Consider the following 25,802-nt stretch of genomic DNA (forward strand, 5'->3'; position numbering starts at 1 on the left):
CAGGTATTCTGTAGTGTAGACTGTTCCCCAGTCTGTGTTTGTCTGATGTTTTTCTCATTACTAGACTGAGGTTATAGGTTTTTGGAAGTATCCAAGAGAGGCGAAGTGCCCTTCTCATCAGATCACACCAGGGGTTACTTGACAGCCACATGACATCACTGGCAATGTTCACCTTCATCACTTGGTTAAGGTAGTGTTCGCCAGGATTATTTACTGTATAGTCACTATTTTCCCTTTCTCTACTCTATTCTTTGGAAATAAATCACTAAGTCTAGCCTACCCTTAGTGAGAATGGGAACCAAACACCAGCTCCTAAAGAGAGTATCTACACGTATTATTTGAAATTGTTCTGTTAGAAAGATTTGTCTCTTCTCATTTATTTAATAATTTTTATGTCAGTATGGACTCGTGGTAAACTCTGATCTAAAACCTATGTTTTTTTCTGCTACACCAGACAAGAAATAACAAGGACTTATACCAAACATTGGTTTCAGGGAAATTTATTTCAGATTTCAGAGATTTTTAAGAAGTAGATTTGATAAGACTTGGTGACCTTGAATGTGAGGGAGTGATGGAGAGGGAATATTTGAAAATGACACTTAAATTTTGGTTTGAATAACTAGAAATAAAATTTTGGTTTGAAATATTTAATAACAAGAATGAAGATTGATTTTAGGCTTTGATAAAGCTCAGCGTCTTCCGAGACTGTGTTTAGACTACATGTCGGTCCAGCTTTACCAAGTGCCCTGTTCTCCCAAGTCAGCAGAGAAAACTACTTTTCCTTGTGGCTGAAATGCCAGGGCCCCCTAGTGGAGAACCCTCTGGGTCCTGTTTATTGTCTGAAGGGTGCTTGGTTTTGTTTTTTGTTGGGTTATGTGTTTTTTTTCTAGTTTATTTACAGAACAGAGATGCTTAATTTTCTAATAAATGATTAAACCCTTCCCCTTTCAGAGTTATCAGTTCACTTCCATGTGACCTCATGCTCATTAAGAGGACACTTACCCTGTGACAATCACCCCCATGCTTTTGTACTCCAAACCAGAGAGTATGTGATACTTGTTTTTAACTCGCTTATTTTCTTTTTCTGGCTGGTGCTGTATTAATGTTGATTCTTTGTTTCAGAGCCATCATCAACCACTTTAACCCCAAAATTGAGTCCTACGCTGCTGTGAATCACATATCCCAATTGTCGGAGGAGCAGGTAAGCCACTACTCTCCCCAGAGTGACCCTAGTTGGTGGCTAGGATCTAGTAGTTGCCCTCTCTGATGGCAGAGGGATTCTGTGATTGAGCTTCTAGCAAGAACGGCAAGAGCCAGGATGCTACGAGGAATTAGTAAGGGATTTGTTGATAGTACTTTAAATAGTAATGGTTTCTTGTTTTTGTGCCATACGAGAGGTTCATTTAATTATATAGAAGATATGTAGGTGAAAATTTAGTGAATTCTTATTTTAGAGTGGGCGATAAGGCATTTCTTTTTTTAATTTTAGGCAGAGAGTCATTTTGATTTTTGAAAATAAGAAATGAGAACTTAGAAATGGATGAAACTGCCAATTAGAAAAACCTTGAGTTCGGCTGAATTTGATGCTGTTTGGCTCGTTAAAACTTGAGCCCTCATTGGGGCAGATTTTCTTAGTAATTGAGTTCTATTTGCCTTGAACAATTATTCCTGAGCAGGTTTTCCTGTGGTATGGACTGAGTTGGAGATGCAGATAGCATTGTGTATTGGTTTTCGTTGAGTCTGGCCTGATTTCCCCTTCTCTCAAAGTGCCTGCACTTGGCTCTGCATTATTTAAAAGTAGAGATGGGACTTTAGCGCATGGCATGGGGCTTGAACTTGATGTTACAGAATGAGACTCTTGAGTCCCGTTTTTAAAAGCATAGACTAAGAGTCTATGGCCATGCCACCCTGAACAAGCCCAATCCTGTCTGATCTTGGAAGCTAAGCAGGGTCAGGCCTGGTTAGTACTTGGATGGGAGACCACCTAGGAAGACCAGGTGCTATAGGCGTAAACAAAAATAAATAAAAAAATAAAAGCACAGAATAAGACATTATATTCACAGTATCCCTTCCTTCCCACCCTACAAGTCAGAGGGCCAGGATATTCATGAGGTGAGTCCAGATATAGCCTCCAAGCCATATGCCAATGCATCAGTGTAAGCCTTCTCTGAGCCTTTTGCTGGCAGAGCCAGCCAGCCAGCTATGGTGTGACTATGTGTTCCTGTGTTCCTAAAAGCTATTCAGCTCACCCAGTGAGGCACCAAGCTAGCCTTTTTCCTAACAGATAAGCTTCTTAGTATTCCCACAGTGGCTTTTTCCTCAGCCAGATGGATAGGACTCTATTAGTCTATCAGTTGTTCCCTTTGACGTATTTGTTCTCTTTTGTGAGACCAGCTGTGGGAATCCATCCTCTTATTTTAACTGTTTTTGTAAATGGTTTCATTTTTTTTCTATTCTGCCTATGGAGCAGTCCTGAGTCCTGTTCTTTGATACCACTGCTCTCTGAGATGCACAGGGATACTACCTTTTTTTTGATGGACCAATTCAGATCAGTTTTACTATATCGTTTTTATACAAAAGAATTTAACATCTTGAGTTTTGTTCAGTGAGAGTAAAGGTGACTTTCCTGCCGCAGTGAGCTCTGGTTAGCTAAAAGCTTAAAAAAAAAAAAAAAAAAGGAAGACACATTTTCTCTGTCAGCCACGTGCAGTATTCATCCCCCAGCAGCTTGGGAAGGTCAGGCTGAAATCTTTCTACAGCAGTAGCAGCCACAGACCAATAATAAAAATCCATTCTGGTACATGAGGCAATCTGGAAAAGGATGATTAGCAAGCACATGTCCTCACCCTCCTCCAACTTCTTTCAAAGTTAAATGAAGTGATGAAAGTGCCTCTCAAAAAAAGTCCACAAACCAGAGAAGAGGCGATTTCTATGCAGAGGGAGAGTAGATAGCCCTGTGTGAGAATGGGGAGGGCATAGCAGCTCTCAAGGATTTATTTACTTAGTTAATGAATAATTACATGCCTGCTGTATATAAGGTGTGATACTGGGTGGTGGGGAATAATCTTAGTGTAGTTCTTGCTCTCATGGAGCTTTTGTACACTCATTACCTCTCTTAACAATCCTTTCACTTGTGGGAAGTGGGAAGGGTGATGCCATTCTGGGACCCTTTTCAAAACTGCCCTCAAAATAGTTCTTGCTTTTTACCCCTAACTGACTTTGAAAGGTGCTAAATGACAGCATTAGGGTACACTTGGTTTTATTCTCACCTCTATCAGATTAGAAGCATTTAACTGCCTTGTTAATCTCCAACTGTTGGAGCACTTCTCTGCCTTCACTCATGAACATTAATGTGAATATCACTTAATGTTAAGTGTATTTACAGCTTCCCAAAGAGCCGGCTTTGAGATGCAGTGGGGCCTTATAGTTGTTAGCAGCAAACTGAGTTAGAAACAAATCAGGAACTTAATTTCCAAGTAGATTCTAAAGTACTCCTAAAATAAAACCTAAAGACCATGGATAGGCGTTAACTGGAATTTATAGCACCTAGTAAGATAGCAGACAAGAGAAGGCTCTTTGTTAGATCTGTCTGCTCAGCTTGCCATTGTTTTCTGGCAAGAGATTTGTGAGTTTTTGAGCTCTCACAACCCCCAGATATATTCCAGCCTCTGTTTAAGGCATTTCAAGGTGATACTTGTAAATCCATTATTGCTTATTAAATAAAACACATTCTCTCACACTGGAGTTTGTGTTTTTTTTCAGTTGTCCAGAAGACAGATGACATTTTTCTGTTACTTCTTATTGGCTTCATAGAGAACAAAGCCTTTTAATCAGTCAGTTCTTTCAGCATAACTGAATAGTTATGCATTTATTAGTGTAATAAACTGCATAAATTTTTATATTGTATGCACAGGTATCATATTTGTCTGGGGTTGATTGCAAAGCTTGTTCATTTTGACTCCCTTTTGTGTGTGTGTGATAAAAATACATAAAATTTACCAATTTAACCATTTAAAATGTACAGTTCAGTGGAATTAATACATTCACATTTTGTTCAAACATTACCACTATCCATCTCCACAACTTTTTTTATCATTCCATACTGAAATCTTATACCCATTAAACAAGAACTCCCTATTTCCCCCTCCCCCAGGCCCTGGTAATCACTGTTCTACTTTCTCTCTCTATGTATTTGATTATTCTAGGTGCCTCATATAAGTGGAATCATATAATATTTGTCCTTTTGGATATGGTTTACTTTACTAAGCATAATGTCTTCAAAGTTCATCCATGATATAGCATATATCAGAATTGCATTCCTTTTCAAGACTGAATAATATTCCATTGTATGCATATAGCACATTTTGTTTATTCACTCATTCATCAGTGGACATTTAGGTTGTTTCCACCTTTTGGCTATTGTGAAGAATGTTGCTATGAACATTGGTGTACAAATAGCTGTTTGGTTCCCTGCTTTCAGTTCTATGTGTATGTACCCAGAAGCGGAATTGCTGGATCAAATGGTACTTCTATGTTTTAAGTTTTTGAGAAATCATCATACTGTTTTTTACAGTGCTGTACCATTTTACATTTCAGTTTCTCCACGTGATTGCCAACACTTGTTTTCTTTTTTTGTTTTTTTTGTTTTTGTTTTTATGTTATAACCATCCTAATGGGTGTGAAGTAGCATCTCAGTGGTTTTGATTTGCATTTCCCTAATCATTATTAATGTTGACTATCTTTTTATGTGATTATTGATCATTTGTCTATCTTCTTTGGAGAAATATCTATTGAAGCCCTTTGCCCATTTTTAATTGGGTTGTTTGTTTTTTTTTTGGTTGCTGTTGAGTTTTAGGAGTTCTTTATTTATTCTGGATATTAATTCCTCATCAAATAATGTAATTGCAAATACCTTCTCTCATTCTGTGGGTTGCCATTTTACTGTGTTGACAGTGTCCCTTGGTGCACAAGTTTTTAATTTTGATAAAGTCCTACTTGTGTACTTATTCCTTTGTTTCTGTACTTTTGGTGTCATATCTAAGAAATCATTGACAAATCCAATGTCATGAAGCTTTTCCTGCATGTTTTCTTCTAAGAGTTTTACAGTCTTAGTTCTTACATTTAGGTCTTTGATCATTTTTAATTAATTTTTGGGTATGATGTTTGGGCAGGGCATTTGACCTCTCTTTTTATCTCACATATCTTTATGAATAAAGATCATGGAAAAGGTACATCTCGCTTTTCCAAAAACTGTGAAACTACTCCATTTATCCCCTGCTGAGTTTGTTTGTCTCTAGTACATCTTGTAAAATTGCCCTTCAGGCCCCTTGCCCACCCTCAGCTGAGATTTATTTCCTTTCTCTCCCCAGTATGGCTTGGTGGTAAGCATCTGTCCCTAACTAATAGAATCATTTGATATGCTCCCTCTACCCCCTGACTGGTGGCCTGCAAACTGATTTTCATTCTTCCAGGAGGATAGCTGCATCAAACAACCTATGTTTCATAAATAAATTCCAAGGACCCTTTTGTAATTGGAATTTAAGAGAAACTCTTGACTCCAGGCTGTCTTGGGTTTAGATACTTTGAGGACATCCCATCCTGATGAAGTAATCTGTTCTTTAGAGAAGTATGTTGAAATAGAAGAGCTCTTCAGGGAGGTCTCCTCCCTATCTTGTCCTACCCTAAACTCTTATATACTCCCTCTCCTTTATTCCTGCTTTTCAAATTAGAATGGGTCCATGCTCAAGAGGTCTGTCATGAAATCTCTTGGAATAATACTTAGCTCACAGGTTCTTAACCTAAGGTCCAAAGATAGGCTTTAGAGAATTATTGCACACTCTGAAATTGTGTGTAAAACTATATATATGTCCTTTTTTTCCCCTTAAAGAGGGTCTATCTTTCTTAAAATTCTCAACCAGTCTTTGACACTCCTACACCCATTTTTTTGTAAGAGTCATTGACTTAGCTTCCTTGAATAATACCTCATACTTTCCTTGCCCCCAGAGCCCTTAGACCTTTGAAAATGCCCATTAAAGATCTTCAACTCCTTTTAGGATATTCACTATTTGTTTGGTTTACAAATACTATGACATATTGATTTATTCAGCTCTAATTTCCTTATAGGCAAGAGAGGGCTTCATAGTAGGACTTCAGAGAAGATTCTCTAGAGTTCTGATTATCTAGAGTACCTAGTACTAATTTCGGATTCAAGTCAAAACTTTCTCTGAGCATCTGATTCCTTAAGCTTTCAGTCACATTCATGACCAGTTTTGTGCCTTTGAAATATCCCATTGGAAAGCAAGTAAATGATTGGCCCACTCTTGCTTTCTTCAGCCTTCATTCAGCTATCAGTATTTCAGCATGTATGCCTACTCTGTGCTTTAAATTGTGCTAAACATTTGAGGGATACAGACATATAAGGGGCCTTTGTTCTTAAAGGATGGAATAAATGCAGGAGATGGCTTAACGTAACTTATCAATAGCCTACCAATCCTAGCAGTATGATCTGTGAGTTCCTGTTAGAGAAAGATTTCTGCAGGTTGTGGTGGTCAGGAGAGGAGAGAAGATTTGAGTAGGGCCTTGAAAGAGGAGGGAGAAGGATTGGATTAAAGGAAAGGCATAGATTGTAAAAGGTACTCAAAGTTGGGACCTGAAAAGGACAGAAGGAATGAAGAGTCGTCTCAGAGTTTCTGTAAGTCTTGTCCTCAGGTCACAGAGTACCCAGAGGCTGAATGACTTAAAAATACAATTCAGTCATTGAAATTCTCATAGCTTTCATAATCCTCAATGCACTGACTTTCGTCCTTGTCCTAATTGCACTGCCTTTGATTCAATTCACAAGCATTCATTAAGGGCCTTGTATGAGCCAGCCTCAATGCTAGGCATGTGATGATACCTAATGGACAAATCTATTTTTTTCTTTTTAATTTTGGTAAAAAAAATTTTTTTTGCCATCTTAACCATTTTTAAGTGTGCAGTACAGTAGTGTTAATATAAACACATTATTGTGCAGTTTATGTCTGGAACTTTTTCTTCTTGCAAAATGAAACTCTATCCATGAAACAACCCCCACCACTGTACCCTGCCTTCTGGCAACCACCATTCTACTTTCTGTTTCTAAGAGTGGGCAAATCTGTCTTCAAGCTGGTGTTCCTTTCAACCAAGTGGCCCAGGAGCTTTCTAAAAATTTCTCTACATACAAACTTAGGAATTTTCTGGAAGATCAGAAAGATGGTCTGCTAGCATCCCCATATGTCATAGGGCCATAGGAAAGTGTACCCAGATTCCTAAATTTTCTGCATTAGTAATTTTATGGAGTTTAACTTTTCATTATTTCTTTAAGTCGTTACTCTCACTCGGGCTTTGGATTTTGGACTCAGACGAGGCCTGTATAATGTTGTATATTATAAGAGGTATCTTCAAAAGTACTATGACAAAGCAGAGTATCATTTACTTGTGGGAGTAGGTTAAAGTAAATTATGGAAACAAAAAAATGCCTTACATCTGAATGAGTGAAGGTTGCATTGGAAGCTAAGTGTTTATTTCTGTCTGTTAGTAATATTTCTAAATCTTTTTGATTTCTTCTTGATCCTAAAATAAGAGCCACTACAAATAACTGCTAGGTGTTCAGAAATCCGAATGAAACCTAGCTTTATCTTCCAGAGAGGAGTGAGATACTAATGAGAGGAGAGCCCTAGTCTGGGGGGCAAACATGGTTAGGGACCCACGGTGGCACCCATTACTTGAGAACACCTGAGAGAAAGCCCAGAAAGATCTTGGGGAAATGTGCTAAGAGTTTCAAGGCTTATGAGGAAAATAGAGCCTGATATTTCAGCTTTAGAGTTTTTGGCCCTTGGTGTGCTAGTAAATGTTTAACAACTGGTAGCCGGGGTGAGTGGTGGGAAGGGGGCTGGTTTGTAGTGTTGGGTGTGAATGCTCCCACCGTGGCTACTAATGTGAAGCTAAGTGGCTTAACAATGCTTGTAAATTGAACACTCAGCTTTCACAGTCCAAGCACCATGAGCCAGCTCCATCCAGCACACTATTAGTGGTTGAGGAAGACTGGGAGAAGAGGGCTATGAAGCTATGAGGCAGGACTTTCTGAGCAAGTGAGTGTGGGTCACTTCCCCATGGGAGCCACCTATATAAAGTTCTCCCCCAGGCAATTGAGGCCTTTGAGCGGCCCACTGTGAGAGCCCCTGTGATATTTTCTCATCTTAGAACAGGCCCTTAACCACCATGCAAGGCAGCCCTGGCAGAGACATATGCTGGAGAGCTGAGATTTCAAACTCCCACAGTAGCCATAACTCAGTTTCCTGTACTTGGCATCGTGTTTTTCTACAACAGCCTGTAGTTTTGCACTGCCTCTCTGTAACCCTGAGTGATGGTTGCTGTGGGAACTCTTAGTAAGTATGAGCATGTGACACAAGCGTTGGCTGTCTGACCCTGCCTTCCTTGTTGCCTTTGTTTAGATTCTGGCATTTCAGTTGACCTGTTTGGCAGAAAAAAAAAAGTTTGATGTGAGTTGTTTGTTCACTGGGTTCACTACTGAAAGAAAGACACAGTCAGAGGCAGAGGGATTTTTATCTTCCTACAAGCTACTTAACCTCAGAAATCAACTTTATGTTATATAGGGCATCTTGAGAAGGTCCACATAAGAGGGTTAGCTGTTATGTGCTGCTAGGGTGGCCATTCTCTTACTTGGACCGGGAGGTAAGCTGCACTACCAGAGATAAGGGAGAAAGTATCTTGGATTTAAAAAGGACACAAATAAATAAAAAGAAAGGAACAACTAGTAGTTATTGAGCTAGGCACTTTTTCATAGGTTACTGATTTACTTCTTACATTAACTATTTGAGGCAGATACAGTTATCCTCATTTTATAGATAAAGATGCTAAAGAGACTGTTTGTCTAGAGTCATACAGCTGGTAGTGGTAAAGCCATAATGTGAACTTAGATCTGAGACCAAATTCTGAACTTTTTCCATTTCATCAGGCTCAGGTATGTTTGACAACCTGAGTTTGTCAGGTCTTCTGAAGGAAGGGGCCAGCCAGGGATAGGAAGGTGGATGGAGAAATAGGAAAAGTAAAGATAACAGATTTCATTCCTAGGGGGTGGGGAAAGATCCTGGTTTAGTAAGGGCCCATTCAATTGAGGAAAGAAAGTACTGAACAGGGGCCCGTAGAGTTTGCCTGCCAGTTAGGCAGAAATGCCTTTGTATAGGCTCCTGGTACAGTATGATAACTTTATAAATGAGGGAAAAGTCTATTCAGTCTAAGCATGTCAGGAAGGTCACTATGAGAAATAAAGCTTTTCCACACACCAAAGAAACACGCTGATTAAAAAAAAAAAATTTCTCATTTATCTATTTCTTTTAATAAATAATATTAGTTATGCGGGCCAAAATCTAAAAGGTAACACACTGAATTTTAATTGTTTTTAAAGTAGTAGTTCCATTTTGTTTCCCCCCAAAGAGCAAAATGAAAACACTCAAAGTTAATGTCCTACAGCCGAGCCAAATGAATGTAGAGGTCACTAGTGAAGAGCCCAGCTTATTATTCATCTCTGCCACTGTCAGCATTTTCTCCAATTAAGTATGCATTTTGAAATGCCCATCACATAATTTTCTGGTCTTAATCGGGCTTCCTTGCCACTGAAACATCATTGGCAGTGCATAGGAAAATTAGTGTTGGAGCCTATAGGAATTTCAGTTGTCAGCTTTTCAAGAGGTTACAGAAGACAACAGCCTTGCTTCTTGGTTTAACCTTAGAAGGATCCTCTATCCCAGTTATTAGATGAGAATGTACAGGTAGGATTTCCTTCTTCAGTTTGATTTTTGCCTCCTTCCTTCCACAAGGATCTTTGGAAACTTTTGTTTTATTTCCACTGAAAACTCTTCCCCAGTAGGTAACTTAAAGCTCTGTAAGGTATGCTCAGAAAAACATAGTTTGCTCATGTGATAATATCAGAAGCCAGAAGTGTTGCTATGCAAACTTTTATGTGTTATAAGCTGTGTTAGTTGGAAATATTTTTGCTGAGTACCATAACAGCACTTTGGTCTTTCACAGTGATCCTGCTCAAAGAAAGTTGAAGTCTTAAAAATGACCCAGACAGTTGGAAGGGAAACTGTGGGTAGCCCACAAATGGGATTTCTCTCTATTAGGGAGGGATACTAAGTGAGGCTTGGCAGAGAGGCAGAGAACCCATGTCAAATTACTAGTGAATTAGGAGCAGAGATGATGTTTTCTGTCTCCCTCCCTGAGATGCGATACGTTGCTGAGGAAAGAAACCTCAGGTGGGCAGAACAGAGACATCTGCATCTTGGTTTGAGCTGGGTGGAGTGTTCCACCTGCAGTAAGCTATAGAGAAGAAGGCCTGCTGTGATATTTGTGTATCATGTTTCCCCTGTCCCATTACCTTGGCTGTCTCAGTGTGATTGCATGCCTTGCTTGTGCAGGGTAAAGACCTGGGCATGTTGGATCTGTAATTAGTGCAAAGAAAATCTTCACAAGGGGTGTCGAGAGCTTCAACCAAATAAAGTCAGGGAGGTGGGGCAGCTGCCTAGGGAAATTAAAGAAAGTCACTGTCACCACCCCTTTAACCGACTGATGATGGCCTCTCACTAATCACCCACTGTGAGGTTCATTATCTAGTCCACCTTGCTGAAGGGCAGAGCCAGTCTATCAGATCAATAAATCTCAGGGCAGTAGAGAGCCCTTTAGTAGCAGGCTTAAAAGACATGGATGGACTGGGAGAACTGATCAGCTTAAATTGGTTCTGAAATTGAGCTTGGTCCTTAAATTATGAAATGAAAATAGCAAGGGAAAAAAATTAAGCATATTGTATGCAAGGTGGCTGTATAGAGGAAATAGTTACTTTTTAAAAGGTATCATCTTTTTTTAGCCTAAGAGATTTGTGTCCACCTTTTGGATCCTTGTTTCCAAACAGTTATATTGGATAATTATGCCCTGAAGAGATATTCAGGTTATCTCTTTGGATAGAAAGTCACTGTAGGCACCCAGTGGAGGGAGGGATGCTCATTCAATGGGTTCTGTGATTTTATTATCAAGTTGCTATTTGTTCTAGTCCCTGTGCTTTTGGCTTGTTTTCTTTTTTTCAGCCACTTTGAGCTGAAGTGTTCTGAAAAAGAACCAAGTTTTGCCTCCCAAGGAAATGCTCAGAGCCTGCTTTAGTCTAAGAATTCTCTGCTCTGGGTGTCCTTGGTTAGTGCCATAAGACAAGGAATGGGTGCTCTAAGCTTCAGATTCCCCCAGATTATTTTTCTATGCAAAAGTACAGAAGTATATGTTATGTGCCAAGCCAGGGGCAATAAAAATGCAAAAATTATATCTGCCCTTGAGGACTTCATAGTATAAGAATCAGGATCACTGCTTTCTTGCTTAGACCTTTGCCTAAGTGCTCTCTCGTAGACCTCACTCAGTAATGTCTTTGGCATGCTTGCAGTAGTCTCACCTAACCCTTTATAAGCCTAAGGAGGATGGATAAACCTCTCTGTTCTCCTTGTACCCTAGTGAAATACTGCCACATTAGAAATCCATTAAAGGTTTGATAATGACCTTTATTTGGAGTGAGTTTCCAAATAAAGAGTAAGAGCCATGATCATCTCATATCTTTTTTTCCTGCCTTAGTTTCATATAAAAAAAAAAAAAAAAAAAGTAAAAGCAGAACCTTGATTAGATGTCCTTGGACAGGGCAGATTCTGTAAATCCCTGAACTTGGCAAATGATTGAGTTTGTAAGCAAGTCTAAGGAAGTACATCACTCTAAAAAACCTCACATGGCTAGTGCCCAGCTGAAAATGATTCCAAATACTGTTGATTTCTACCTCGGGTTTATTTAATTTGTCAAGGAGGAAGGCCAAAAGTGGAGGAATAGAGGGGAGAAAATGCAAGGAATCCTTGGCATTGTCAAAATACTAAGAACTCCTAGCTTAGAGTTACTGATATATTGGTCTGCATCATTGTGTGTGTGTGTGTGTGTGTGTGTGTGTGTGTGTGTGTTTAATTTTATATTTGTTTCAAGTATACATTGGTTAGACATTTATATAGTTTATGAAGTGATTCCCCCCGATTACTCTAGCACCCATCTGGCTCTACACACAGCCGTTACAATACTGTTGACTATATTTCCTATGCTGTATTCTACATCCCTGTGACTGTTTTGTAACTACTAATTTGTACTTCTTCATCCCTTCACACTTTTCACCCAGCTTCCCAACACCCTCCTCTCTAGCAATCACCAGATTATCCTCTGTATCTGTGTCTGTTTTCATTTAATTTGTTCTTTTTGTTCCTTAGATTCCACAGATAAGTGAAATCATATGGTATTTATCTCTCTGTCTGACTTATTTCACTCAGCATAATACCCTCTAGGTCCATTCACATCCTTGCAAATGGTAGGATTTCATTATGGCTGAGTGATATTCTATTGTATATATGTACTATAACTTCTTTATCCAGTCATTTATTGAGTGTGAATCATTCATGCTCCAACCAAAAATGGAATAAGACCAAAAACATAAGCTTATCACCATGGCCATACATTTTTGTTTGACTAGTCATGATTTACTGGACTTATTTTTTATTTAACTTTATTGAGGTATAGTTAGAATACAATAAAATATATTTATGTAACCACCACCACCACTACCACTAGCATCAGCACCACAAAAAAAGCCTGCTAATATTTTGATTGGAATTGGATTAACTTTATAGGTCAACTTGGAGGAGAATTTACACTAATAATATTATTTCAAATCCATGAACATAATATTCATTAATATCCATTAATTTAGATCTTTTAATTTTTCTCATTAATGTTTCATAGTTTTTAGCATACTGTTTTGGACCTATTTTGTTCAGTCTGTCCCTAAATATTTCATTTTTATGTTATATAAATGGTATTTTTAAATTGATTTCCAATTGTTTTTTTGCTAGCATATAGAAATATATTTTATTTTATTTTTTTAGAAATATATTTTTAAATTAACCTTTTCACCTGTAACTTCGATAAACGTAAACTCATTTATTTGTTCTTTTTTTAATCTTTGGAATTTTTTGTCCTCACAATCATATTGTGTATAAATAAATTTAGTTTTACTGTTTTCTTTAAAATCTGTATGCCTTTGTTTTTTTATTTCTTTATAACACTGGCTGGGGCTGCCAGTACAATAGTGAAGTGGTAAGAGTAGACAGATCTTCAGGGGAAAGCATTTGGTCTTTCATCGTTAAGTAATGTGTTAGCTATAAGTTTTCATAGATTCCCTTTATTAGGTTGAGGGAGTTTCCTTTTATTCTAAGTTTGTTGAGAGTTTTTATTATGAATTGTGTTTAATTTTGTCAGTGTTTTTTCTGCATATGTTGAGATCATATGGATTTTTTTCTTTTATTCTGTTAGTATAGTGACTGGATTTTTAAATATTACTCCAACTTTACATTCCTGGGATAAAACCTTCTTGATCATGATATAGTATTTAGTTTGTATATTACAAAATTTGAGTTTCTAATACTGTGTTGATTATTTTTGTGTCACTGTTTATGAGGAATATTAGTTCATAGTTTCTTGTGATGCCTTTGGTTTTGGTATTAGAATAATGCTGCTCTATCAAATGAGTTGGTGAGTATTCCCTTATTTTTAAAAAGAGTTTGTGTAGGCTTGGTATTAGTTTTTGCTTATAATTAATAGAATTTACTAGCAAAGGCAACTAGACCTAGAATTTTCTTTGTGGGAAGAATTTTTACCCAACATAATTTTTATTGTGAAAAATTTTAATCATAAAGTTGAAAAAATTGTACAGTGAATGCCAATATAACCACCACCTATATACTCACTGATTTTCTTTTTTTTTCTTGTTTTTTATTTTATTGATTTATATGATTACCTTTGTTATTTCCTTCTGTTTGCTTTGAATTTAATTTGTTCTTTTTCTGATTTCTTAAGTGGAAACTTAGTTCACTGATTTTAATTCTTATTTTCTAATATAAAATGTAGTGCTATAAATTTCCCATGTTAATAACAACATCCCACAAATTTTGGTATGCTCTGTTTTCATTTTCATTCATTTCAAAATGTTTTCTCATTTCTTTTGTGATATTTAGAAGTGTGTTATTTTGTTATTTAGAGATTGCTATTAATTTCTTATTTAATTATCTGATAGACAGAAAATATATTCCATGTGATTTTGGTCCTTTTAAATTTATTGAGATTTGTTTTATGGTCCAGCCTATGGTCTGTCTTGTTGAATGTTCTATGTACATTTTAAAAGAATATGTACTCTGCAATTGTTAAGTAGAAATTTCTGTATATGTCTTAGGTCAAGTTAGTTGGTAATGTTTAAATCTTCTATCTTTTTATATTTTCTGTCTACTCGTTCTATCAATTACTGAGAGAAGTATTGAAACCTGCAATTAGTAGACTAGTAATCATAGACTTCTTTATTCTTTTAGTTCTGTCAATTTTGCTTCATTCAGAATTTTGAAGTTCTTTTATTAGGTGTACATATATAGAGAATTGTCTTAATGAACTGACCCCTTTAACATTATGAAATTTTACTCTTTAGTCCTGATAATATTCCTTGTTTTGAAGTCTCCTTTGTCAGATTTTAATATAGCAATTCTGCTTTATTTCAATTAGTGTTTATATAGCATCTTTTTATTTCTTCATACTTTCAGCCTGTCTGTGTCTTTATATTTTAGGTGGATTTCTTTCAGACATCCATAATTGGGTCTTGATTTTATATCCAGTCTAACAATCTCTGCCTTTTAGTTGAAGTGTTACATTTAATTCATCAATACGGCTGAGTTAAAATCTACCATCTTGCTTTTGTTTTCTCTCATCAGTTCTTCATTCATTTTTTTTTCTTTTTTTGCCTTCTCTTGGACTGAGTTTTGTTTAGTACTGCATTTTATGTCCACTGTTTACTTTTTAGCTATACCTATTCTTTTTTTGTTTGTTTTTAGTCTTTGCTCTAGGGCTTACAATATACATTTTTAACTTATCACAGTGTACCTTCAAAATAATGTCATATGACAGACTCCGAGCTGCCCGCACTTTTCTCTTTAAGTGTGTACTTTCACTTTAGTAAACTTGCACTTTCCTGCTTAAAAAATAATAATAATAATAATGTTGTATGACTTCATGTAACATGTAATAACCCTGCAACAGTGTATTTCCATTTGCCCCTCTCCTCTCCTTTGTACTGTGTTGTCATACATTTTTCTTCAATAACATTACATTGTTATTAGTTTTTGCTTGAAAGAGTCAATTATCTTTTTTTCCTCGGTTTTAAATTTACATAAAAGTGTATTTATCATTTCTGGCGTTCTTTATTCCTGTTTACAGAACCAGATAACATAGTTTTCCTTCTGCCAGAACTTCTTTTAACATCTGTTGTAGTGTTGGCAATACACTCTCTCAAACTGTTTGTTTGAAAAGGTCTTTATTCCACCCTCATTTCTGAAGGATGATTTTGCTGGATATAGAATTCTAGGTTAACAGTATTTTTGTCTTTTGGCAGATATCATTCCATTGCTTTCTGGCTTGCACAGTTTCTGACAAGAAGTGCGAATACTTATCTTTATTCCTCTGGATGTAATGTGATTATTTTCCCCTTCTGACAGCTTTATTGCTGATTTTCAGCAATTTGATTATCAGGTGTGTTATATCTTCCATTTTGCTCCTTGTTTTTTCATGGTTGTCTTTAAATACTTGAACATTTATAATAGCTCTTTAAATGTTCTTGTTCTAATTCCATCATCTCATTTCTGGATCTATTTCTATTGACTGATGTTTCTCTTGATTATGAGTCACATTTTTCTGCTTCTTGACATAACTGGTAATTTTTTCTTATTGGATACTGGCCATTGTGAATGTTATGTGGTCGAGTGCTAGATTTTTTTGTCTTTCTTTCTTAAATAGTGTTGGACTTTATTCAGGAAGACAGGTAAATTATTAATGGAGCAGCATGATCCTTTTGAAATGTCTGTTTTTTGGCTTGGTGACCTTTTTTTCTCCCAGTTTTATTGACATACAGCACTGCATATTTAAGGTGTATAGCATAATGACTTGACTTACATATGTTGTGAAATAATTACCACGGTGAGATTAGTTCACATGCATTATCTCATATAGATATAAAAAAATATTTTTTTTCCCTTGTGATGGGCATTCTTAGGACTTACTTTCTTAACAACTTTCATATGGATCATACAGCAGTGCTAACTATAGTCATCATGTTGTTTATTATATCCCCGGTACTTATTTATCTTACAACCAGAAGTTTGTATCTTTTAAACCACCTTCATCCATGAAACTTCTTTTTAATATATGAGTAGGTTTAGGAGAGATTTTACTCTAGGGCTAGTTTAGTTCCATTACTAAAGTGTAACTGTTCTGGGGTCTCTTTTAACGATTGTAGGAATTTAACAGGTACTTTTCATTCTGATTGCTCAAAACTCAGACACCGCCCAGTCCTGTGTGAGCTCTGAGAATTGTTCAGCTTACAAATCCTCAGGCATTTTTTTGCCTGACCTGGTTGAGTTTTACCCTACACCTGTAATCTTTATGATCAGCAACAGATTCAGTGAGAACAGTTGAAACTTCTGAAGCTCTTTTCTTTGCTTAATATCCTCCTCTCTGGTAAGCTGCCTCACAAGTTCCAGCCACCTCTGCCTCCCCAAACTCCAGTGTGTTACCTTATCCCAGCAAGACTTTCATGCTTACCCGTGTTTTCTTTCTCAGGATTCCTGTCCTGTGCTGCCTGTTGTCTAGTGTCAGAAAAGAGTTCTTTCTTTCCCAGTTCTCGGTTACTCCATCATGACGTGGAAGTCCTGAACTGTTTTAAAATATTAGGATATACACAGAGTTACCCAGTTGAATTTTTTGAGTTTCACACACTTTTCAGAGAACCTTCCCTTGCTTTGATTATTCATATATATTGTCCCATTTTACTTCATTCTCTTTCTTCCTTCCTCTTTTTTCAATACTAGAGGGGAGAGTCTTAAATTGATATTGAAAACAGTATATATAGGAACATTTTAATACCCTTTTTAAGATAATCCACTAAAAGTTATCTCTCTCTTTCCCCACTTTTCCCTTTTTTCTTGAGCCCAGTTTCCAGCCTTACATTGGTTGTTTACAAAGGCTCAACTCTCAAATCTTTCAAAACAGCAAGGAGAATTGAAACATGAAGCTCTTAGGTAGCTGATATTTTATCCTTTTAGTTGTCTGCTTGGTCATTATGCCTCTTTTAGGCCTTGTTCATCTGGACATGACTAAACTTTGTACTGTATAAAAGAAGGTTAAGCGGATAGCATCTGAAGAAAGCCGACAGTCTTCTCTGGATACTAGTTAGCCATGGAGCTCATGAATCTAATTGTTTCTTCTCCTTGTCTTTTGAGATGCCAGTCTTTTGGTTACTGTATAAAAACAAATGCTAAAATTAGCTTAGCAAGACTTTGAACCTGGCTATTCAAAGATCACCATATGTGTCTGTTTAGATGGTTTTAGACAGTTGTAAGTACAGTGCACAGTTAAGCTTAATTTGTGTAGTTGAAAATCGTTGCTAAATTGAACACACCTCACAAGGGCATTTCAGAGTGGATCAAACCTGACTTATAAGAAATTGAAACTATAGATTGTGTGTTTTGGCAATAAAGTGACGTTCTTTCCCAGCCTTTCATCCTTTTGCTCATCTTTTGTGCCAGACTTTTTTTTTTCCCCCCCTGCATCAGAGCTAGCTTGAAGAATCTGCCCTTGAGGTGATAGGCCCAGAAGGAACCTAAGCTCTCAGTGTCAGAGTCACAAGCCTATTAGAGCTGATAGCCCTCCTTACAGCTGCTATCTCAGGGCACTGTTCACTTGTGGAGAATTCTGTGCTCAGAATTAGCTGACACAGTAAAATGAAGGAGGTGGTAGACAGAAGAGACCTTGGGTTCTTAATTATACCTGTATTAAAAGGCATGACACAATTTCAACCAGCCTGCCCATTCACTGGTCAGTTTTGCAGCTGACTCCAAACCACACTTAATGCTACTGGCTCAGCCCTATTATGTGCTTACATCTGTGGGTGTGCCTTTCCACGGTGGTTTATCTTGATTCTCCATTTTGCTTTTTGGGTCTCTCAAGGCGGAACTTGGCTCTGAGGACTTTAGAAGCCTATCAGAGTGCTGAGAACAGTGCTGGGTGTACTGTAGTGGCCTAATTCTAATCTTATTATGTGACCTTGATGAGAAATTCCTTTCCTTCTTGGTTGGGCCTGCGTGTTACTAAATTAGTCCACAAACATGTTGAAGTTTCTTAGGACTCTTAGGTGTTGTGGAAAATCTATAATGTAACACTGGGTCTCTTTCTTCAGAGTGCTGAAAATCAGCTGTGACACAATTTCAGTGAGGAACTCAATTGTAGGAGCATGTGTGTTTCTCCAGGAGAGGGCCTGCCACTCTGTCGGTGTACGCATGCTAACACACAAACCTTAAAGCAGTGTGTTCTTCCTTCCACAGGAAATCCCTCATTGGTACTCCTGTAGAGGACAGGTCTCTACCAGAAAATCAGGGAGGGGAGCATCTGCTCATTTATGGCAGGGGTTGGAATTTAGGGTCCTAAAAAGCAATTATTCATGGAGTCACATTAAAATGAAAGAGATAATAATAACAGCTACAGTTATTAAGCACTTTCTGTGTGTCAAGCAGTATGCTTGGCACTTTATATTCATTGCCTATGTAATCCTCACAACCAGCCTTATATGATGAATGAACATTATTATTATCCCCATTTTACAAATGAGGAAAGTAATTCTCACAACCAGCTCTATATGATGAATGAACATTATTATTATTATTATTTTACAGATGAGGAAAGTAAGGCTCACCCATTTCCACCCTGCTAGTAAGTGGTGGAGCTAGGATATGAGTTCAGGCAGGCTGACTCTAGAGCCATACTCTTAACTGTGTTAACTTAAAAATTCCTGGATATTGGTTGAAATACTTTTTCAGGGCCCAGGCACAGCTAGACTCAGTAGTGAGGTTTTCCAAGGTCTTTACTTGGAAAACATTTTGCAGTGCTTCTTATTTAGCTTTAACTAGTCTCGAATTTGGAAGAATAAATACAAATTATGGAGGAAATTAGCTTCTCTATCACCAGAATTCCCCCATCAAAGGTGTCCAACACCCAACCACCACTTAACTTAGTTGTGAGAATGCCACTGAGGGCTGTCCTTAGACTGGAGAAATTGCAAGATTAGTGACAGACCTTTATTACTTCTGGGAGAAAAAAAAGTTGTTCCTCATTGGGAGACAAATAACCAGTTCTGGGGAAAGTCTGGTTTGGAGAAAGTAGAGGAAAAATGGGATGCTAGATTAATTAGGTCCCTTCAGAGAAAATGAAAGATCAGACCCTCTGGTGGTTTCTCTTCAGTCTCTTGCCAAAATTATAGAGTATTTCAGCCCTATAAGAAATTTAGAGAAGGGAGATAGGCATGCCCTGAGTAGGTCATTTTCATTTTTATAGTAAAAGGTATCTTCATTTGAATTTGAGGAAGTTTACTGGGTGGAAGAAGGAAACAGTCTTCCTGGTTGAGAAATGGTATATTTGACTTACGTGTTCCTCCAAGGATGATGAGAGGAAGACCTCGGTTTTTAATTAATATAAAAATTGCCTGCAGCTACTTGGGCCTACCTGTCCTCTCTCACAGACCCATTTACCACTGACCATTATTGAAGCCCTGCCTGATCTGTGCTCAGCACTATTTCTTTTAGAGATAGGACATTGTGCTAGAGCAATGAACAGTTTAGAATAGTAGCATGAAGAGCAAACCTGATTATTCAGACCTCGTTGGTTCTGTGAGCACCAGGAGTGAGAGATGAACTTCATTTCCCAACAACTTGCCATGGAACAAATTCTTTCATTATTTCTCCATCATCACCTTTCAGAATAAGCAGTACCCAGTCAGCTCCCTGTAACCAATAAGAGAGAGAAGCAAAGGCAGTGTCCAGACTTATGCCTGGTAATGCTCTTGTTTGTGATTTTAGAACCTGATCTCTCAAGCTGTCCTTTTTTGCTTTTTGGAAGAAATGAGGCCAAAAAAAATCATACTCTCTAGTGAATAAATATCTGAAATAGAGCAAATGGCCAAAATCTAATGAGATAGATAGAGATTATTATGAAAAATCCTCTAAAAAGCCTTCATCTTCTTTCCACCTTGAAACTACTCTATTTCAAATTATCCAGAGATTGATTTTTCTATGATTAGGAATTTGGCTGGGTTAAAACAGAATAGCATGGAAGTGAGAACAGAGTGGTTATTCTAGTCTCTTTTGGAGAATGGAAAGATGGTCTTAAGGTATGAGCATTCATTGCAGAAGAGATTCATTGAATCCTTTTAACACTCACCCTACCCGGGAGATCACTTGATAGCTGTGGCCAAAAAAGCCCAGTTGGTTAAAGACCTTTGAATTTCAAACTTCTAAATGGGTATTAATTAATTAAAATAGAAACCAAAACTAGATTTTGCTGATGAGCTTGGAGTGGTCTATAAAATTTTGTTGGTGGTTTATACCAACTACAAAAGGGCTTAGCTGCTGCTTTTTTTTTGGAAATTGACAAGTCCTGGAGCCTCAAGGACCTCGAAGTCATTAACGCTCAAATACCAAACCAGCCTTCACTCGTGCTCTGCAGATCATGCTTCCCACTGCTTAGGAGTGGATTGGAATTATTTGAATGTTTGTTCTCTGAGAGATCAAGTTTAGCTCCTAAACTCAGGAACATGCCCCAAGTTAAACTAGTCTGCCAGTATAGGAAGAGCACTGGATTAGGAGTGAGAAAATTGTTTTCCAATCCCAGCTTTGTGTCTTTGGGCAGTTTATAATCTTTCTGGACATCTGTTTCTTCATCTGTAAGACGAAGGCCATGAATTAGGTAGGAGATTTCCAAGGTTCCTTGTAAAACTATTATTTCTGTGGTTCTACCCCTGTGCTCACACTCTGGCAAAAAGAGGTATGGTTGCCTTCCATATCACCCTCCTTAAATATTAGTGATAACTCAGGACCCTTCTGGCCACCATTTAACTACCTGATTCATCTTATTTGAATACATCAAATACTTTCCATTTTTCTTCTTTGTTTCCTTCTCAATCGCCTTCATTCATTTGGCACCTTCTATTTGTTAGATGCTATCATTTATATTTTTATGTTTATTTCATATATTATCTCTAATCTTCATAATATTATAAGAAAATATGATGACTCTTTTACAGATAAAGAAACTAAAGCTCAGAGAGGTCAAAGCCTTATAACTAGTAATATTTCCTATTCTATAAGAAGTTTCGGTAAGTCTCTATTGGTATCTTGTGGTTTCTTCTCATTTGGCACCTTGGCAGAGAAGGCCATACATGTTGTCTAGGCTGGGAGTGGGCTGGTGGCAACCTTAAATACTCTCCCCTAATAGGTTATACTATAGATGTCAGTTCAAACTGAGAAGGTAATGAACACAAGCTTGCTGACAGGTCACATCCTATTACTTAGTTGTCCTCCAGTTCTCATTCTACTGAGAATTCAGTCCAACGGAGATTTGAGACTAAACAGACTAAACAGCAAAGCCATCAGACATCAAGATTGTATAGCCATTGTCAGAAACTTTTCCAACTTGACTATTCTTTGCTGATATCTTCAGGCTAGAAGTTATTTCCCATTTCAAAGGCTCTGTTAAAAGAAAAATGGGCACAGGTCACTAAATAGTCCTTGAGGAATGTGCATTGTGTGTACTAGGGGGAGGGTATATGTGTGTCTGAAACCTTGTCAGCAATTTCGAACTAACTGTGCACTGGGATCTCTCTCCTTCCCCATCCTGATGTGGCCAAGAGCCTCATAACCTATATGATGCAAGGCTGACCTCTGTGGGTATCTCTGCTCAGTTTATCCTTAGCACTGCCAAAATTGTTAAGGTTGGCAGTGGGTACTGGGCATTCTCTGACTTCTAACTGACACATTGCCATTTACTCTCAGTATAGTGAAGTAATTATGGGAAACCTATTTTCATATTGAATAGAGAAATTAGGTTTTCTCCTCACCAGAATCTGCCATATGAATGAAGATGTGTAAGGCCCTAGGTGCTGGCTTATTAATGGTTAAAACTATCTGGGAATGAGAACTACCAAATGCCCCTTGTCACCAGAAAGAAGCTTTCATCACAAAATTAGTAACCATTTATAGACTGTTCATAGGTGCCAGACATTGGACAGTCATCTCATTTCATCCTCCCATCAGCCTTATGAAGTAGATAGTGTTATCCCCATTTTACAGATAAGAAAACCGAGGCTCAAAGAGACTAAGTAATGTGTATGTGTTTACATAGCTCATTAGTGGTCCATGGGACTGAAATTCAAGTCTCTCTAACCTCATAGCCTAGTCAGGCCCCTTCCCCTCCAGAGACCTCAGGGAAGGGATTTTGGTTCTCTGCTCCTCCCAGTCTGTTTTTCCCTAAACTGAGGCCATTTGTTTCTTCCACTTAAATTCAGATGATGCTCCTTTGTATTGAAGAATCATTTATGCACATAGACTCTTTAAGATAGTTTGAAATAGGTAGATACTTCCTGGGCTGTGAAGGCAGTTACTCTTGAGTCCAAGGAGCTGTCCAGGTACCTGTGTATCCATTGGGATGATAATGTTCCATCAATTATTTGTTACTTTCAAGAACACAAAACTTTTATTCCCATATCATTTTAGGAAGATGAAGTCAAGTTCCATTTTATAGAGAGAAGGGCTGAGGCTCAGAGAGGTTAGATGACTTGTCTGAGATCCCATAGTAAGAGTGGGACTCCCAGTTCTGTTCTATCAGGGCCTTGCCAGGAACCAGGTTCCTGTCTGCAGAGGGTCATAGGTGGGGATAGAAGGACTCTTTAGAGAGCATGTGGCTTATAGATGATTCACTGACTTTGTAGCTATCTTGAGCTGAGGTGGTGGGCATGGTTCTAGGAAGCCCCAAAGTCCAACAGCTGATGAAAGGAGGTGAGCTTGTACCCAGTGTATTAGGGAGGGATCTCAGCCTAGGAGGAGTCAGGAAGGCAGAGACTAAGGCTGCAAATTATGGTAAAACCTAAGGCCTTTAAGTGCAAGGGCACTGGGAGGTTGCCCTCTAAGTGCTGCCCTTGCCACATCCCAGGCCGGTGATGAGTGTAAGTCTCAAATGGGACATGTTCCTCAAGTCTGAATCTACAGAAAGCGAAGTCCCAGACTAGGAAAATACCCTAGTGCTCCAAAGTCCCAATTGGCCTAGAGCCCAGACCTGAGCTTAGAATGTCTTCTTGGGAATTTAAGAGAAAATATGAGAGCAAGAGATGGCAAAGGCTGGGTGAACTGAAGGGCAACTTTCCCCTGGGTAAAAGAGGATAAAGAACCAAGGTCTTGACAGGAGGAAAGCTGAGATCACTCATTAGGTCCAGCAAGGCCTCTGGTTTCCTTCTGAGTTGCTGATAGGTCAGGCGCCTTCTTTGCTTTCACCTCCCTGTAAGAAACCAAACTAAACTGTCCTGGAAAAAGCCAACTTTACTGGGAAAGGAAAAATCCCTTTTCTGAGTGAGATCGTAGACCTTCTACTCTGCCCTGGCAAGAAGAGAGAGCCCAGGTGACTGAGGCAGCCTTGCCGGATACAGTATCTCTTGACATGCTGCACCTTCTTTTCAGAAACCGGCTTTAGTGTGGTATTTGTGTTTTGGTACCTGACACCCCTCAGGGAAGGTGGAGCCCAAGTTACTGGGTTTTAGGGATTGCTGATGCTGCTTCTTGTTCATGGTTTGAGAAAGCATATATTATTCTCTTCTGCCTGGCTCCTGGGGGCTGGTTCCATCCTGGAGGAATTTTGCCTTTTTTCCAGGTTTGAGCTGTTCACTTCTGAGCCAAGACTTTGGCTGTAGATATTCCAGTCACAAGCATAGCTCATGTGCGTGAGAGGACCAGATTACTTTGTAGGTGACTGCCATTGCTAGGTACTGGTCCTTCTTACTGGCAGAGGTGACAAATTGAATTAGAAGCAAAGGAGCCAGCCTATACTGGAGTCTGAGATACCTAGCCAGGCAAAGTCATCATAAAGAGCTGAGTGTCTAAGTTATAAGCCTGAAGCCTGGGCCAGACCCTTGCCCTAGCTGTCCATTCTACCCAAACCCTGGGATACAAGCTTTCCCTGTGTTCTCCATCCATACCCTTTCCTCAGAAGTATGTTTGCTACCAAGTGAAGTCTGCCCTGGCACAAGACTGAATTGGTGAGAAGAACAGCACAGACACAGTTTTGCACTCCTTAGGAGTCCATCCTCAGTCCCTCTGACCAGTCCTGACTTTAGCTTATTCCCTTCACCCCTATCTGTTGTTAAAGCTAAGCCTCCCTCATCACTCACTCATTCTTCTAAAGCTCCCTATGGAGCTGGGAGCTCTCCATGACAGAGCTGGGAGCTCTCCATGATGTCATAGACTTCCTTTCTAGGTCAGATCAAGTTGCAAAATAGCTGTCATCTAGATTACCAGAGAAAATAGTCATTCCCTCTCCTGATCTTTCCTTTCTATCCAGCTCATTTCTTCTAACGTGATGTGGTGCCTCTCTTCCTAATTGTCCTTGCCTTTAATTCATGGTCTTATAAACTGAAGTCACATCAAGAATGGCTATGGTAGTCCCTTCCTTTTGTAACCACAAAGATCCAAGGTTCCTGGAGCTAATGGAGGTCTGGATCCCCACCACAAAAAGTCAGAGAGGCATGGTGGGGAAGAGAGACCCCCTCATCAGAACAAAAGATGAAGTGACCTCTAGCTTCATCTAGAGTGTCCCCAATACCCCAAGGCTGAGATACCCAAAAGTTCAATCCAGGCAACAGATGGGAAGACTGAGTTGGCATTGAGAGGTGAAAACAAGTGGCAGATGGTACTGAGGAACATCCCAGGACTGAAGAAATGTGGTTCCCAGAAAGGGAAAAGGAAAGAGACATTGGCAAAGTCTTACTCAGCAACTATGACAGCCTGGCCAGAGAAAGCTGCAGGATATGGCTGAGAATAAATTTATGGTATGAGGACACGGGCGAACTTAAGACACTCACTATTCTGTCACTTCTCATGCTCTTTTACCATACCCAGAGTAAACAGTCCTGGCGGCCAGGCTGGAGTGGTCAGGAAAAGCAAGGAATGGAAGAGATTAGAAAATGGTCTCGGAAACCGGAGGAATTAATTGCTCCCTGTGACCAGGTGTTTTTTCTGTGTGATAAATAGTGAGCAGAGTCTGTCTGTCGGAGGTGTTGTCCCAGACTAAATTCAGTGCAGTAGGGCAGCAGGAGGGGCACACATTGGGGCCAAGTGATCTAGGGTTTGCATGATCTAAATCCTCCCTGGCCCTTGACCTCTCCCAGGTGCTGGAGGTAGTGCGAGCCAACTATGACACACTCACACTGAAGCTGCAGGATGGCCTGGACCAGTATGAGCGGTATTCTGAGCAGCACAAGGAAGCTGCCTTCTTCAAAGAGCTGGTGAGTCCGCCCTGCCTCTGTCTCTACCCGTATTTCTTGGGAGCCCTTTCCCAGCAACTGGGTTCTACTATGCAGGTGGGCATCTAGGGAACAACTACAGTTTGCCAAAGGCTGATGAAATAAGACTTCAAGAGTCTGCTAGGATTGGGTGTGTGACTTCTCTTCCAAAGCAGTCTGGGACCAGGCAGTGAGAGAAGATATTCCCCAGGGTACTGGTGCCAGGCTGGGAAGGGTGAGAAGCCTGAGGCGGCATTTGCCCACCTCTCTCCTGCAGCCATGGAAACAACCC

General features: G+C 38.9%; 1 protein-coding gene and 1 pseudogene across 1 annotated transcript in view; both read left to right on the forward strand.

Moving 5' to 3' along the window:
* The first annotated feature begins 1,087 nt into the window (after positions 1-1,087).
* The window catches only part of LOC102891346 (UPF0668 protein C10orf76-like), a 27,564-nt gene continuing 2,849 nt past the window's right edge, over positions 1,088-25,802 (forward strand). The window contains exons 1-2 of the mRNA XM_025042356.1: positions 1,088-1,201; positions 25,397-25,513. Of these exons, the coding sequence (XP_024898124.1) occupies positions 1,103-1,201; positions 25,397-25,513 (216 nt within the window). The 5' untranslated portion in view covers positions 1,088-1,102. The remainder of the gene's footprint in view (positions 1,202-25,396; positions 25,514-25,802) is intronic.
* LOC112474257 lies at positions 1,891-2,009 on the forward strand (annotated as a pseudogene).

The sequence above is a fragment of the Pteropus alecto genome, unplaced genomic scaffold (genome assembly GCF_000325575.1).
Source record: "Pteropus alecto unplaced genomic scaffold, ASM32557v1 scaffold88, whole genome shotgun sequence".
In the NCBI taxonomy this organism is placed as follows: Eukaryota; Metazoa; Chordata; class Mammalia; order Chiroptera; family Pteropodidae; genus Pteropus; species Pteropus alecto.